At 38.9% G+C, this 14,344-nt stretch overlaps 1 protein-coding gene across 1 annotated transcript; it reads right to left on the bottom strand.

The window, feature by feature from the left end:
• Window positions 1-594: 594 nt before the first annotated feature.
• On the bottom strand, window positions 595-13,926 carry LOC125877911 (serine/threonine-protein kinase STY46). The gene is made up of 16 exons (XM_049559207.1): window positions 13,455-13,926; window positions 12,949-13,063; window positions 12,595-12,668; window positions 12,347-12,463; window positions 11,786-11,840; window positions 11,200-11,310; window positions 10,946-10,996; window positions 9,783-9,949; window positions 9,597-9,704; window positions 9,330-9,403; window positions 9,009-9,184; window positions 7,467-7,562; window positions 1,600-1,680; window positions 1,452-1,505; window positions 1,195-1,329; window positions 595-821 (listed from the first exon to the last, which is right to left on the bottom strand). Exons 1-16 carry the CDS (start codon window positions 13,652-13,654, stop codon window positions 741-743), a joined length of 1,695 nt encoding a protein of 564 aa, XP_049415164.1. The 5' UTR covers window positions 13,655-13,926; the 3' UTR covers window positions 595-740.
• Window positions 13,927-14,344: the final 418 nt, after the last annotated feature.

Raw genomic sequence — 14,344 nt, 5'->3', positions numbered from 1 at the left:
TACACACGCACACTATAATTTATCATAAATATATCGTAAATATCTGGACGTCTCATTGAAAGTGAGAGATCAACAATGACATATTTTAGCTTTGAAAATTTCACTTTATTTGGCTTTAGATGTGATTGCAAAAATCTTAATTAAGATTAGGAAATAATACCCTTTTTCACTCCATTTTTATTGTACTATATAGAGTTCTATTTTATATTTTTCATTGGCAAAGTACATAAATAACCCACAATTTAAGTGTCAAAATATCAATGGAGCCTCACACAACTTTGGTTGGTGTTGCCTCTACCATGTTAAAATTTTTGAGATTTTAATTGCTTGACTATCTTACTTAATTTTCTCAATCCAAATTTTGAAGGCGTAAAACAAACTAATAGCACTACTTTACGCACACCTCACGTTGCCCTTGCATTAATCAACCAAGAACGTATGACTAAAAACATATTTTCCCTCTAACTTTTGGGGGCCTAAAACAAATTTGAAATTACTAGCCTCCCCTTTAGTCGCCCTGCATTAAGCATCCGAGAAGCATATGAATAAAAACCCCTTCAAAAATTTTCCAAGCAGTCGAATAACTTGTTCAAATAATTGAAAACAAAATTCTATTCGACTATTGGGGCATTGATCAGTGAAAAATAATAATCTGTACAGTAAGAATAAATAAGGCAAAAACATGTTTAAATTAGGTGTAACTAAAAATATTATCAATATTATGTATGTGTTGTATCTACTCAGTGATGCCCACGTCTAAGCGCTGAAAAGAATCCTCCAGACGCCTTCTCCTTGCAACGATCTGCTTTTTCATGTCCAACCTGATTGACATGTCAAGTGTTATCGAGATAATATATCGACAGCTAAATTATTAAAAATATCTTAGTGTGGAGGGACTTTGGAAAAATTATGAAACTTGAAAAAAAAGAACAGCAGTATGATAAATGAAGAAGCATGTGCGCAAATGAGGATTGTTATTGAAGCAGGGGACTGCCAACTCTGAAGGAGTTCAAAGAGACTTTAACTCTTTAATGGCTACAATTTATATTATTAATTATCAAGCATGAGTTGGTGATTGACAGAAAATAATCTTTCACCTCCCAATAAATCCAAATCAAGATATGTACTGTACATTTATCATCAACGACAACAAATAATTGTTAACTGGTCAATGCCAGAGCAGAAAACACATACCTCTTTTGCTATTTGCTGCAAAATATCGACTATTGCAGAAAAGTCAGGTCTGGATGTTGGGTCTTGCTGCCAACATGTCTCAAGCAGCTCAGCAAGTTTGAGAGGAGTGTGCTTGGGTATAGTTGGTCGCAAACCCTGGAAGCAGTTTGAAACTTAATACCATACCATTTGTGAATGTGTTTCCTCATGCATGTGATGAGAAAGCAATGTGCAATCAACTAGTATAGTCATATGACGACAAATAAAAGAAACATTACCTTCTGGACCACTCCAATAGCAGCTTGCAATGGGGTTAAGTACTCATATGGAATCTGGGTAAACCAAAGCAAGTAAGCATAAGTATAAACCAAGAATACACACAACAAACAAAGGCTAATTCAAAATTTTCCAATCACATATTAGTACCTTTCCTGTCAGCAACTCCCATAGCACAACCCCAAAACTGAATACGTCTGCTTTGTGATCATAGGGCTTGTGTTCTATTACCTTCAAGAAGAAAGATCTGAAATAAGCCAATGCAGCTAGTCTAACCATCCAACTAGTTTTCCTATTTTGGAGAAACTCCCGAATTAAAAAGATCTCACAAGTGCCACAAATAACTAATTGGGTTTTTTCGGCCGAGTTTCTATAACCCTTCCCATGCTCCATCTAGTATAAGGAGTACTATTTAAGCAACTTCAGTGACTTACAATGACACAAATGTTATACCAAATAAAATGGAGTCCTTAACACCATGGGCTTGCCTCGGGCAGCCTTAATCCTTGATCATCACTGCATGTACCCACTAACCACAACCTCGTTAAGTATCAACCACTACTCACACCTAGGAAGCTATACCTAAAAAATGCTGAACTTCTTGGCTAGTAACAACCAATGAAATACCTCTGTTATGAACACAAATGGTGACATGGAGGACAACCTGGCAGCCACAGTGGACAAGACTATTACTCAACCTAGAAGAAGCAAGCGCGTGTCAATTCCCTCCAAAAGGTTGGCAGATTTCATGGTCAAGCTCTGACGACAAGCACGTGAATTGCAAGTGGTCCAGGGAAATATTGCAAGGAGTGTGAGTTGATATAAGTAGCAGTGAATAGGCACAGTAAGGAAGCTATTTTTGGTGTAAAGTTGACTATCTTCTCATCCTTTATCTTCTTTTGTATCTCATCTCTTTCTTCTTCTCCTTCTTAACTGTTCTTCCTTAGCAGTTGTTGTTTTTCTTGTAATTCCAGTTAGCAATTGTAATACTACAGAAGTTTCCTTGGTTATTTTTGAGTTTATTACAATGGTGCTTTCATCCAGAGGTTTCTCATGGAGGACCAAAGACTCAAGGCTCTCATCAATGAATCCATTAAGGAGGCGAAAGAGTCATTTTCCAAAGATATTGCAGACATTCGCCATATATTACAGGAGGTTACCGAAAAGTTCGTTCCGGCAGGGCCTCACATTCGAGATCCAACAATGGAGGTTGCTCGTCTTCATCATGGGAAAGACACTCTTGAAGCCCCCACACTCCGTCATAGGCCAGCTCCGGTGGAACTAGGACGATTTCGTGGTGAAAATCCAGAGGCGTGGATTTTCCAAGCTGAGCGTTATTTTGATTTTTACGGAATCGCAGAAACGCACAAGCTAACCTTGGCATCCTTTTATCTCGACGGTGAAGCTTTAGAGTGGTACCGATGGTTATTCAAGAACAAACAATTAGTAGGATGGGATCATTTTGCTGAGAAGGCACAAATTCGATTCAAGCAAAAGGGGCTTGAATCAGCGGAGGGACGTTTGGCAAAGCTCCAACAGGTGTCTACTGTATCTGAGTTTCAGGGGAGGTTTGAGGCGATTGCGAACGAAACCACCGATGTCTCTGATGGGTTAATGGTACGATTGTTTATTTCTGGGCTAAAGGAAGATATTAAACATTCAGTTATTGCTCATGAGCCCAAAAGTTATGAAGAGGTGCTTAAGCAAGCCCATATCCAGGAGCGGCGTATCCAAGCGGAAAAAGGGCCGATCCGACCTTCTCTAGCCAACAGAGGACCCCCTATTTTACCCAATCCCATCTCAGCACCACCTCGAAATTTCACGACCACAGCTCATGTTCCATCCACTTCTCCCACACAATCGCAGAATCGCCAGCCCCTTAAACGTTTATCTCATGCTGAGATACAAAGCCGTCGTGAACGGGGTCTGTGCTACTACTGTGAAGAGAAGTACACAGTAGGACACAAATGTAAGGTTTCGCCACAACTACTGTTACTAACGGATAGCTCCGATATTGAGCCAACCTTGCCGGAGCAATTTGCCTCTGATGACTTCTTGGCCGGAGATTTGCAGTGCTTAGAGATTCAAGAACATTCCGCCCTCTCGTATAATGCATTAGCCAGAGGAAACTCGGCTTCCACTCTTCGATTCACTGGTCATATTAATGGGCTTGAGGTTCAGGTCTTGCTGGATGGTGGAAGCACCCATAATTTCATTCAGACTAGGGTGGCTAAATTTTTGCAATTGCCAATTAATACCACTTCGAGCTTCCCAGTGGTGGTGGGCAGCGGGCAACGACTATTGTGTGATGGCGTGGCACCCACAACTTTACTTTCGGTACAGGGTTGTGGTCTTACTCTGGATTTATACTTACTACCAATGCATGGGGCGGATGTTGTGCTTGGTGTTTCATGGTTGTCTACGTTGGGTCGGGTGATTAAGGATTATGGAGCTCGTTTATTTGAGTTTCAATTCCAAGGGAAGACATACTGCTGGCAGGGAGACGGAACTACGAACCAACCAGTTCAATTGCATAGCCTTCGCAGGTATGCGGCCACTGAGGCTATATCCTCTTATTTTTGCTTGCAAATGGTTCAATCTGATGCAACTTCTGTTGAACCCATTGATTCGGAGTTGCTTACTATTCTTAAAACCTATGAGGATGTCTTTCAGAAACCACAGGGACTGCCTCCATCCCGACCACAGGATCATGCGATCCATTTGAACGTCGGGGCCGAACCAGTCAATGTTAAGCCCTATCGCTATCCGTACTTTCAAAAGCAAGTTATGGAGAAAATGGTAGCGGATATGCTTAAAGAGGGAATTATTCAGGCTAGCACGAGTCCATTTTTTTCGCCAGTATTGCTGGTTCGAAAGAAAGATGGTACTTGGCGATTCTGCGTGGACTATAGAGCCTTGAATGCAATCACTGTGAGAGACAGATTTCCAATCCCAACCATTGATGAATTATTTGATGAATTACATAGTGCTGTCTATTTTTCTAAGCTTGACTTGTTGTCAGGCTATCATCAGATTCGGGTAAGGCCCGAGGATGTGGACAAAACTGCTTTTCGTACACATGATGGGCATTACGAATTTTTAGTTATGCCGTTTGGATTGTCCAATGCTCCTTCGACATTCCAAGCCACTATGAATGAGGTTTTTAGACCTTACCTCCGCCACTTTGTATTGGTCTTTTTCGATGACATTTTGGTGTACAGCGTAAATTGGACGGATCACACTAAACACTTACAGTCGGTGCTACAACTTTTGCGCCAACACCAACTTGTAGCAAAGAGAGCCAAATGCCTATTCGGGCAGACCTCGATAGAGTATCTTGGGCATGTGATATCGAATCAAGGCCTTAGTGTTGATCCAAGTAAGATTAAGGCCATCCAGCAGTGGCCTCCGCCTAAGAATATAAAGGAAATACGCAGTTTTCTTGGTCTGGCAGGTTACTACCGCCGCTTCATCCACCATTATGCAGTAATAGCAGGGCCTCTCACTGATTTGCTACGAAAAGATGCGTTTGTGTGGGATGTTACAACCCTCACTGCATTTGAGACATTGAAAGATAAGCTTAGTTCTACGCCGGTACTTGCATTGCCAAATTTCTCTCAAGAATTTCAGCTTGAAACTGATGCCTCCGGCCGAGGCATAGGAGCCGTGTTGTCCCAAATAGGGCATCCAGTAGCCTATTTCAGCCAAAAATTAAGTACTCGGATGCAGGGGGCCTCCATCTATCATAGAGAGATGTTCGCCATCACTCAAGCAGTGAGTAAATGGCGGCAATATCTATTGGGGCGTAAGTTTACTATATATACTGACCAGCAATCCCTGAAGAACTTAACCAATCAGACTATTCAAACGCCGGAGCAGCAAAAATGGCTTAGTAAGCTTGTTGGCTACGATTTTCAGATCCTATATTGCCCGGGTAAATTGAACCAAGCTGCTGATGCGCTTTCTCGCACTACTGAGGCGGTCCTACTGGCATTTTCTGCTAGGAGTTATAATCTGGAACATGAGCTAAGAGCACTCAATAAAACACACCCGGAGTTAGTTGATATTCAGCAAAAGATGGAAGGGAAACTTAATGCCGGCATTGGTTATACCTTCCGTAATGGTCTGCTTTTTTTCAAGGGACGTTTGGTGGTTCCATCCGATTCTCCGCTCCGTCAACAATTGCTTCATGAATTTCATGCCACTTCGATTGGGGGACACGCAGGTGTGGCTCGGACTTATCATAGGTTAGCTTCTAATTTTTTTTGGAAGCAAATGAGAAACGATGTCCAGAGTTTTGTTGCATCCTGTCAAATTTGCCAGCAAATGAAAGATGTGCACCACCATCCAGCAGGTCTATTGCAACCATTGCCCATTCCAGATCTGGTATTTGAAGATATAGCTATGGATTTTATCACGTGTTTACCTAGTTCGAAAGGCAAGTCTACTATCTTAACTGTGGTAGACCGGTTGACAAAATACGGTCATTTCATTCCTTTATCTGCCTCATTTTCCACTCGAATTGTTGCTGAAGCTTTTGTGGTTGGGATTATTCGCCTTCATGGTCCTCCACGAACCATTGTCACTGATCGTGATCCCAGGTTTCTACATTCTTTTTGGCAAGAAGTCAACCGATTACAAGGGACGTCTTTGGCTATGAGTACAGCGTACCACCCCCAGTCTGACGGCCAATCAGAGGCTCTTAACAAGTGCGTTGAGCAGTATCTTCGTTGTTATGTTGCTGATGCACCACATAGTTGGGTTGCAATGTTGCCATGGGCTGAATATTGGTACAACACGGCGTATCAGACCTCCGCTGGCATGTCCCCATTTAAGGCCCTTTACGGAAGAGAACCTCCCACCATAGCACGTTATGTGTCAGGCAGCAGTCCTAGCGAGCTAGTGGAGGAGTATTTCGTTGATCGTGATAAGGTTTTGAACCTTTTAAAGATCAATTTGCTTAAGGCACAGGGGCGAATGAAAAAGTTTGCTGACAAACATCGGACTGAGCTTGAATTGAGTGAGGGAGATTGGGTGTTCGTCAAGCTCAAACCATACCGCCAAAATTCTGTTCGTTTACAGAAACACTCCAAGCTTGGTCGTCGTTACTTCGGACCTTTCCAAATCATTAAGCGCATTGGACAAGTGGCTTACAAGTTAGACTTACCTGAGAAGGCCCGCATTCATCCCGTCTTTCATGTTTCGATGCTCAAGCGTTGCATTGGGGATCCGGTGACCCCAGTTACTCCATTACCACTGCTGGATTTTGTTACTTCAGATGTTGAGGCTTCCCATAACCTTGTGGACAAGGTTCTTTCCCAGGAGGAAAGTATTGTTATGAACACAAATGGTGACATGGAGGACAACCTGGCAGCCACAGTGGACAAGACTATTACTCAACCTAGAAGAAGCAAGCGCGTGTCAATTCCCTCCAAAAGGTTGGCAGATTTCATGGTCAAGCTCTGACGACAAGCACGTGAATTGCAAGTGGTCCAGGGAAATATTGCAAGGAGTGTGAGTTGATATAAGTAGCAGTGAATAGGCACAGTAAGGAAGCTATTTTTGGTGTAAAGTTGACTATCTTCTCATCCTTTATCTTCTTTTGTATCTCATCTCTTTCTTCTTCTCCTTCTTAACTGTTCTTCCTTAGCAGTTGTTGTTTTTCTTGTAATTCCAGTTAGCAATTGTAATACTACAGAAGTTTCCTTGGTTATTTTTGAGTATATTACAACCTCACACTTATACAGCCAACATTAGAGTTTGAATTCATCAATCAACTGCGCAGAGATTATAGTCAACATTAGAGTTTGAATTCATCAATCAACTGCGCAGAGAGTTGATATCCAGTGCTTGTAACCACACCACTCCGATTAAACAAAAAAAAACTGATAGGTACTGCATAGTTTCAACCTCCTCTAATTCCAATGATGAAAATATAACAAAACTTATGCTCCATAATAAACTGTGTTTTCTTCCCAATGTAAGCATTTAAGGTTAGTTTGTAACTATAGGCTTACCTCAGGGGCCATCCATCTATAAGTACCGGTCTCTGCTGTCATGACACCGGTTTGTGCCTTTACCCTGGCAACACCAAAATCAGCCACTTTAACGACCTGAAAAAAAAAACATTAGGTAAAATATGATAAGCAACTGACTAATTTGGGTTATATTGACCTTGACTAAACTAACAAAAGATACAGCCTGAATATAATTATTTTTGGCCACCCACTTATGAAATATAAAGCTGATAAAAAAGGTATATTGGGTAATTTAACACTTAGACAATCATCACGGAGTGATTCTTTCAGTTGAAAATAAAACATGATCCACATATTTTCCAAGAACTTCTAGCAAATTATTGTTTACAAACAACTGTCATCTAATTTTAGACTAAAAATATTCCACCAACTGAATTCAGAAGATTGCAAGGTGGATGAAGCACTAATTACAACAACAACAACATACCCAATGAAATCCCACAAGTGGGGTCTGGGGAGAGTAGAGTGTACACAAACCTTACCTCTACCTCATGGAGGTAGAGAGTCTGTTTTCGAAAGATGAAGCACTAATTACAAGCCAACAAATTATATCTATAATAAAACCATGCATGCCCAAAACACATATTTTATTAAGCCTAGGCACACTGACCAAATGTTTTAACTCAAATTAAAAGGAATTTCACGGTAAAATTAGTTGAAAACAAAAATATATGTGAATGGTTACAGGATAAATGAAAGATCACCGCCTTAATTTGGCACTTTTGAATCAAATGTTATGAACTGAATTTCAAGGTGAAGCTTGATTAATAATTACAATGTAACAATTGAAAGTCTGGATAAGCCAAAGGAAGCAATTGCATCATTAGTTCATTTTGCACACTGTCTCCAACATTAGACTATGTCTATAGGGAGAAGTGGAGTCCTTCTACAACTGCAGACATGGAGGTAACTGAAACTACATGTTCAATTACAGCATTTCAGCCTTTTAGACCGCTAGTGTTTTTCATTGAAGGAGGTTTTTTGGAATCACAAATGTTTTATTACTTTGTTCCGTCATAGCATTTAATAACAAAAATAGCCTCAAAACTTGCTTGTGTTCTCAAATACTTTCTAGAAAAGCGATATATTTTTCATGAAAAAAACTTGAAGTAAACAGAGGTATATCACTGATTCATATATCTACTGTGACCACAATGATTCGCCTAGAGCAGATTTACTGTAGGCTGATAATAAAAACTTGAATGTCCCAAGTTCAAGTGGGCCATTATTGCTTAGCACAAGAGTGAATAACAAAATGTAATCAGAGGTATTTAAAATAAGCAGCTTTCTGTATCCTTTGTGACTTTCATGTTTTTGGCCCTCGAGTACTAGCCCACGGTTATACATTTGCACAAAACAAAATAGGAAATCAATATTTGTAAGCAAAGTTAGTTAGACATGATCAAATAGACTAGTACAAATTGATCAATCATTCATATACCACAGCAACTGAAAACATTTAGCAATAATACAGCACACAAAGTATATGGTTTTCAGTCTTAACTGAAAATAGCATCTTACTTCATTTTCATCCATCAGTAGATTGGCAGCCTTCAGGTCCCTATGTATAATATTATTTTGATGCAGGTAGTTCATTCCTTTGGATACATCAATTGCTACTTTAAGCAGAGTAGGTAGTTTAAAACTGCCCCTTTGTTTGTGTAAATAGTCATATACGCTTCCCCCAGACATGTACTCTACAACCAAAGAAATGTCAAATAAATATATAAATAAGAAACTCAGACAGAAATAGATATGGTGAAATGGTCTTGGAAACAGTAACAATTGGCAATTTTGAAACAATTCTGCCAGTTGAGTGGACCTTAATTCGACATTTGATACCTGTTACTATACACAAGTTGGGAGGCCTAGTACAAGCCCCTATGAATTGCACAACGTTCTTGTGACGGACTTTTCTGCAAGTACAAATGAAACACAGTATCAGAGGAAAGATAACGATTTGACATGGTGCATAATCTTCTATTTGTCCTGAAAAGTAAACGATATTGGAAAGTGACAATATACCACATTGTCTGAACACAGTTTAAGCACAGAGAAATACATCAAAGATAATAGCCATAAGCTTCATAGGGAGGTAATCGGACAGACCTCATGATATACACTTCTTGGGCGAACTCCGTCTGCAATTCTGCGTTCAAGCGCTCAGATTTTAGGATTTTGATAGCTACTTCTTGACTGCAGTATGTACCTTTATATCTGAAACAATTACCTAATTAATTAAGTCTCCAGGAAACCAAAATGGTCAGAGGAATGTTTATCTCATAACAAACTTACAAGTCACCATATGAACCAGACGCAATCTTGTATTCAAATTTTAGAAGCTGATGATCAATTTCCCAGACATCAATGCCATCAAAAGGTATTGTCAAATGGTCAAATTCAGATTTGATCAAGTCTTGCTCCTGCTTTTTCAGTGATTGTGATGGGGTAGGCCATGATTTCTGCATGGAGCTACCCTTGTTAAATGATAAGTACACAAACCTTACAGACAACTGACAAAGAAATATATTGCTCAGGAAGGAAAGCAAGGAACGACTTATGCTAGTAACTGAGGAAGTACCATCATTATGCAAACGGCAAGAGATCCGTTCTTAGTACAGCTTCTAGTATATTCCCAAGAGATAGGAACGATAATTAAAAAGTTATCTACAACACAGATCTATAAATAAGACAGTAAACTCATGACTGCTCCTTTCCCTGTTCCACGATTTCATGGCAGCATCCAGAAGCCGATAGGTTTGGACACAAACATAAAATTGAACCTGACTGTTGATTCTGGGGACTCCAATCATGTACAAGCCACTCTTTATCTATTACTCAACGTCTTTTAAGTAGATGTCCCATAAGATCATGAGGGTGCCTCTAGCAAGAAATCTGGTATTTTCTCTCTTATTGGACCCCAAATATATGAAAGTACTAAAAGCAGGGAGCTTGTAAGCTAGCATTTCACAATTTAACGGGGAGCAAAATGCAATTGTGGATCTATCTTCACATTATTTTATAATTGATTTGTCTTGTGTAACCAAACTTTTCTAGATGGAACTACATTGAAAACGTAATTTAGAAGCATACATAACTTAGGACCTGAAAACAATTGTCTCAGCAAAGAAAAAAATTAACCATAAAACATTAGTAAAAAACAACAGAATGCTTTAGTCCCAAGGAGTAACAGCACGTTTGACCACACAAATTCTATCCAGCATGATACAACACTTGATCGCCAGGAAAGAACATTTGAAAATGAAGGACCCAGGCGCTAAACAGCTTTAAGAAAGTCTAAGGTTCCAGAAGTCATTATAATTGGAGAATGATACTTCGATTTTCAAAGAATCATCCATCATACATTGGTTGGATTTAATTAGTGTAATGAAAAAACACGTATACAGAAATCTCAGAATATCAATGTCATTGTATAAAACAAAATAACAGGAAAGTACCTCCTTTCTCGAGATTTCCCTCTCCAATGCAGCTCGAAGTTGCACAACTTCCTGATAAGAAATGAGATCAGAAGGAATAACAGACAACCCCGACCATGCCCTAAAAACCATGGAAGATGATAATGGAAACAGAACTTTAAACCATGCATACATAATCTGTCACTTCCTGATATTAGGTCACAAAAAATAACCGGGATGAATCCAGATCAAAGCGATCTGGTCAGCAAAATGAGGATATAATGTTGGAGATATACCTCATAGGGCCAACCATCAACAACAAAGACATCTAGGGAGTAGCCATCCACAGTGGAAAAGACATGTGCTTCCTGGATGTTCAGCCCAAGCTCAGCTAGTAATGAAGTTAACTGTCATATTCAAAGGTTCATCATCGTCTGAGATTTCTTCTTCATCAGATATAAACTAATAAGAAACACTACTCGTTTTCTAGAAACACCAATCTTTTCTCACTGCACAACCTAACAATACCAAAGCCATTTTTTTATGAATTCTAGTGCGCAATCAAATATGATTATATCTCCTTTACTTGTGCATTCCAGATCATGTAACATTTTGAAATCTGTATTAAGATGAGAATTGTCTGTTTCATGAATCAAGGGAACACACAAAGCCATGCCCTTCATAAATCAAGATCCCTGAATTATATCTCTACATGAAGAATTAAAAACGATACATGTTCACTGGTCAACAATTGGTTTCAATAATAAATAGACCTTTTTTTTATGTCAAATCAAATGTTTACTGTATCCAACGTCTACCAACAAATGTAAAATATTTCTATCAAGCACATAATGTATTGAATAAATTAAATGCATCAATTACCTGGCTGAGAAGTTTTGGCTTGTCAACCGTTGAGAATGTTATTTCATGCATTGGCCTGCATAGTTAATTAAATTTTATGCTTCATACTCATCAAAGCGGCATGTAGAAAGAAAAGGGAATGAAGTGAAAGTGCTTGATGGTTTTGATGCCAAAATTGTCAATTTTGTGATATAGTCATACTTGGACATCACAGTAATGACAAGAGATACATATATTTTGGTGTAAATTGGGTAGTTTTTTCAAGTAGTGTTATAGGCGTCCTCTCTGGTTACCCTAAAATGGGTGCTAAGGATAAATGTAGTTAAACAAACCAAGAAAAAGTGTAAAATCTCAAAATATAATTAAAGCATCGATAACCGTTGTGTCTGGGCCAACTTGCACCCACCTCAACTAATTCCACTAGATACCTGCCACCTCCCACCAGCTACAGGTATCAGATGGAAAGAAAATCACCTATTGTTTTTGTCTCCGCTTGGATTTGAACTTGAGACCTTATGGTTCTCAACCACTTCATTGACCACTAGGCCACACCCTTGGGTGCTAAAGATATCAAAATTTTACCGTGAAATATTTGCACAAGTAGGAGCAGCATCCTCATCTTGAACTTCAGATTTGATAACTTCGCAAGCTAGGGCTTCGAGATTAGGAGAAGAACCAAAGGCAGGTGGAGGATGGACGCTACATATAAAAAGGGAGGTAATTATTTAGCTTAGTTAATGACAACTAAGAATTCAAAATTATACTGAAGGAGATTCAAACAATGGAAAAGGGGTTCAATTAATCACTAGATAGTCAAAAAATATAATTACCTTCTGCTAACTTCCTTCTTTGCAGAGCTCGAATAAACAGAATCTACTGAGTTTTCATCAGGAATGGGAGCAACCTGCGTGATGCCAAGTTCGATTCAATCCACAACTAGCATAAACTGAGATTAATTAGATACTGAACAAGCAACCATAAAATAAAATACAAAGGCCCGGCCGAAGATATCATGGAGATGCATTGTCCTGGTGAACTACTTAGAATGAAAGAACATCTAATACACCCTCCTTAAATCCAAAAAAGGCATAATTTAATGTACACCATATCAAAAGCAAAAACAGCTTCATATATAAGGTGTTATTTGCAAGCTTGTGAAGTCTCAATCTCCACGGGCAGCTTACCTGCACCAACCGGACTTCAAAGGCAGGTCTATTAGCTGGATCATGTGCAAGATGTAGTAATCGCTTGTGTGTGAGTACATCTTCTGCCCTTTCAACATTCACATCCAATGCGTACCTTAAGTTCAAAAAAAAAAAAAAAATCAATTAATTGATCAATCAATTTTGGCTGTGGCTCTAGTATTTAGTATTTCGCAACATTGTTCATCTGAAGGCCTGAAGGCGAACAGTACTGAACTGATTATCGAATTCATTTGGTTCAACGAAATCTTAAACGAAACAATAAGTATGTAAAACTTGATGAATAAATATGATAAGAATATTGAAACTAACGAACAAAATTCCTCAAATCTCTTAAAAGCACAACAAAACAAATGGGATTGGACAACTGCACTCAATTATATTCAAATAAACACACATACATTGAAGATCATATGTAAGAAAACAGTATAAACCGTAAAAGATGAACGGAGTAATGAGAAGAGAGAGAATAAAAGGTAAAATATTACCGAGTAGGAAGGCGATTGAAATGAGCCCAAAGTTCATCGTCAAAGGCAGATTGTAAAGCGTCGTTGTTGTCAGATTCTTCTTTAAGCCTCCGAAGAACCTCATTGTAAACCTCCAATTTTTTCCTATGAAAACGACCACTGCAGGTAGTCGCCGAATCCACCACTCTACTGCCACAACTCTCGTTATCCTTTATTGCCATTTCACCTGAGTCTTAACAATGGCGGGTGCAGTTTACGTAAAGTGAATCTTCGTTATGGAGATGAAAATTCCAGAATTCTAGTTTATGAATGAATGGGTATATGCATGTTTGTTGGAGTGGTTTTTTTCATTCCATTGGCGTTTCTCTCTATGTGTGTGTGTAGGTGGTCCCTTTTTGACCTGACCCGGAGGCGGAGAGAGGGGTTTCGTATTTTTTCGAAAAGATGGATGTAACCGCGGCGCATGTACACTCGACTTGACGTGGATTTGCTTTATCTTCGCCTTTTTTGCGTCTTAAATACCTTCCTTTATATAATCTTCCTTAATATTCTCACCTTTCGCAATATAAAGTTTATTTAGGTGGCTTAACTCACTCATCATTAAACCCACCCACAGCAAGTGGGTAATACCTCCCTTTTAATTTATTAGATAGACTATCTTTCAAAACAAAAATAAGATATATGTATTATTAAAAAAAATAAAAACTGAAAGTTAGTAAATCTTTACTAATAAATATAGGAACACATCAAAAGTGTGGGAGGGAGTGATTACTAGAAAATAAAACGGAACAGATTATGGATATTCCCCGGAATATTAGCTGGCCAGTTAAGTTAATTGTATTTCGTTATTATGTCTTGTTTTTGTTAGTATTATTTACCTTTTGTACTTTTTTAAGAATTGTTTTAAATTA

The sequence above is a fragment of the Solanum stenotomum genome, chromosome 1 (assembly GCF_019186545.1).
Source record: "Solanum stenotomum isolate F172 chromosome 1, ASM1918654v1, whole genome shotgun sequence".
NCBI classification, from domain to species: domain Eukaryota; kingdom Viridiplantae; phylum Streptophyta; class Magnoliopsida; order Solanales; family Solanaceae; genus Solanum; species Solanum stenotomum.
Note: the sequence above shows the minus strand (reverse complement) of the source record. Positions and strands in the feature narration are given on the sequence as shown.

Coding starts and splice junctions, on each gene's coding strand:
- LOC125877911 (XM_049559207.1), bottom strand. CDS start 13,654: ATGGCAATAAAGGATAACGAGAGTTGTGGCAGTAGAGTGGTGGATTCG. Junction 13,064..13,454: donor TTCAATCGCCTTCCTACTCG/GTAATATTTTAC, acceptor TTTGAACTTAAG/GTACGCATTGGATGTGAATG. Junction 9,404..9,596: donor CAAGAAGTGTATATCATGAG/GTCTGTCCGATT, acceptor TTGTACTTGCAG/AAAAGTCCGTCACAAGAACG.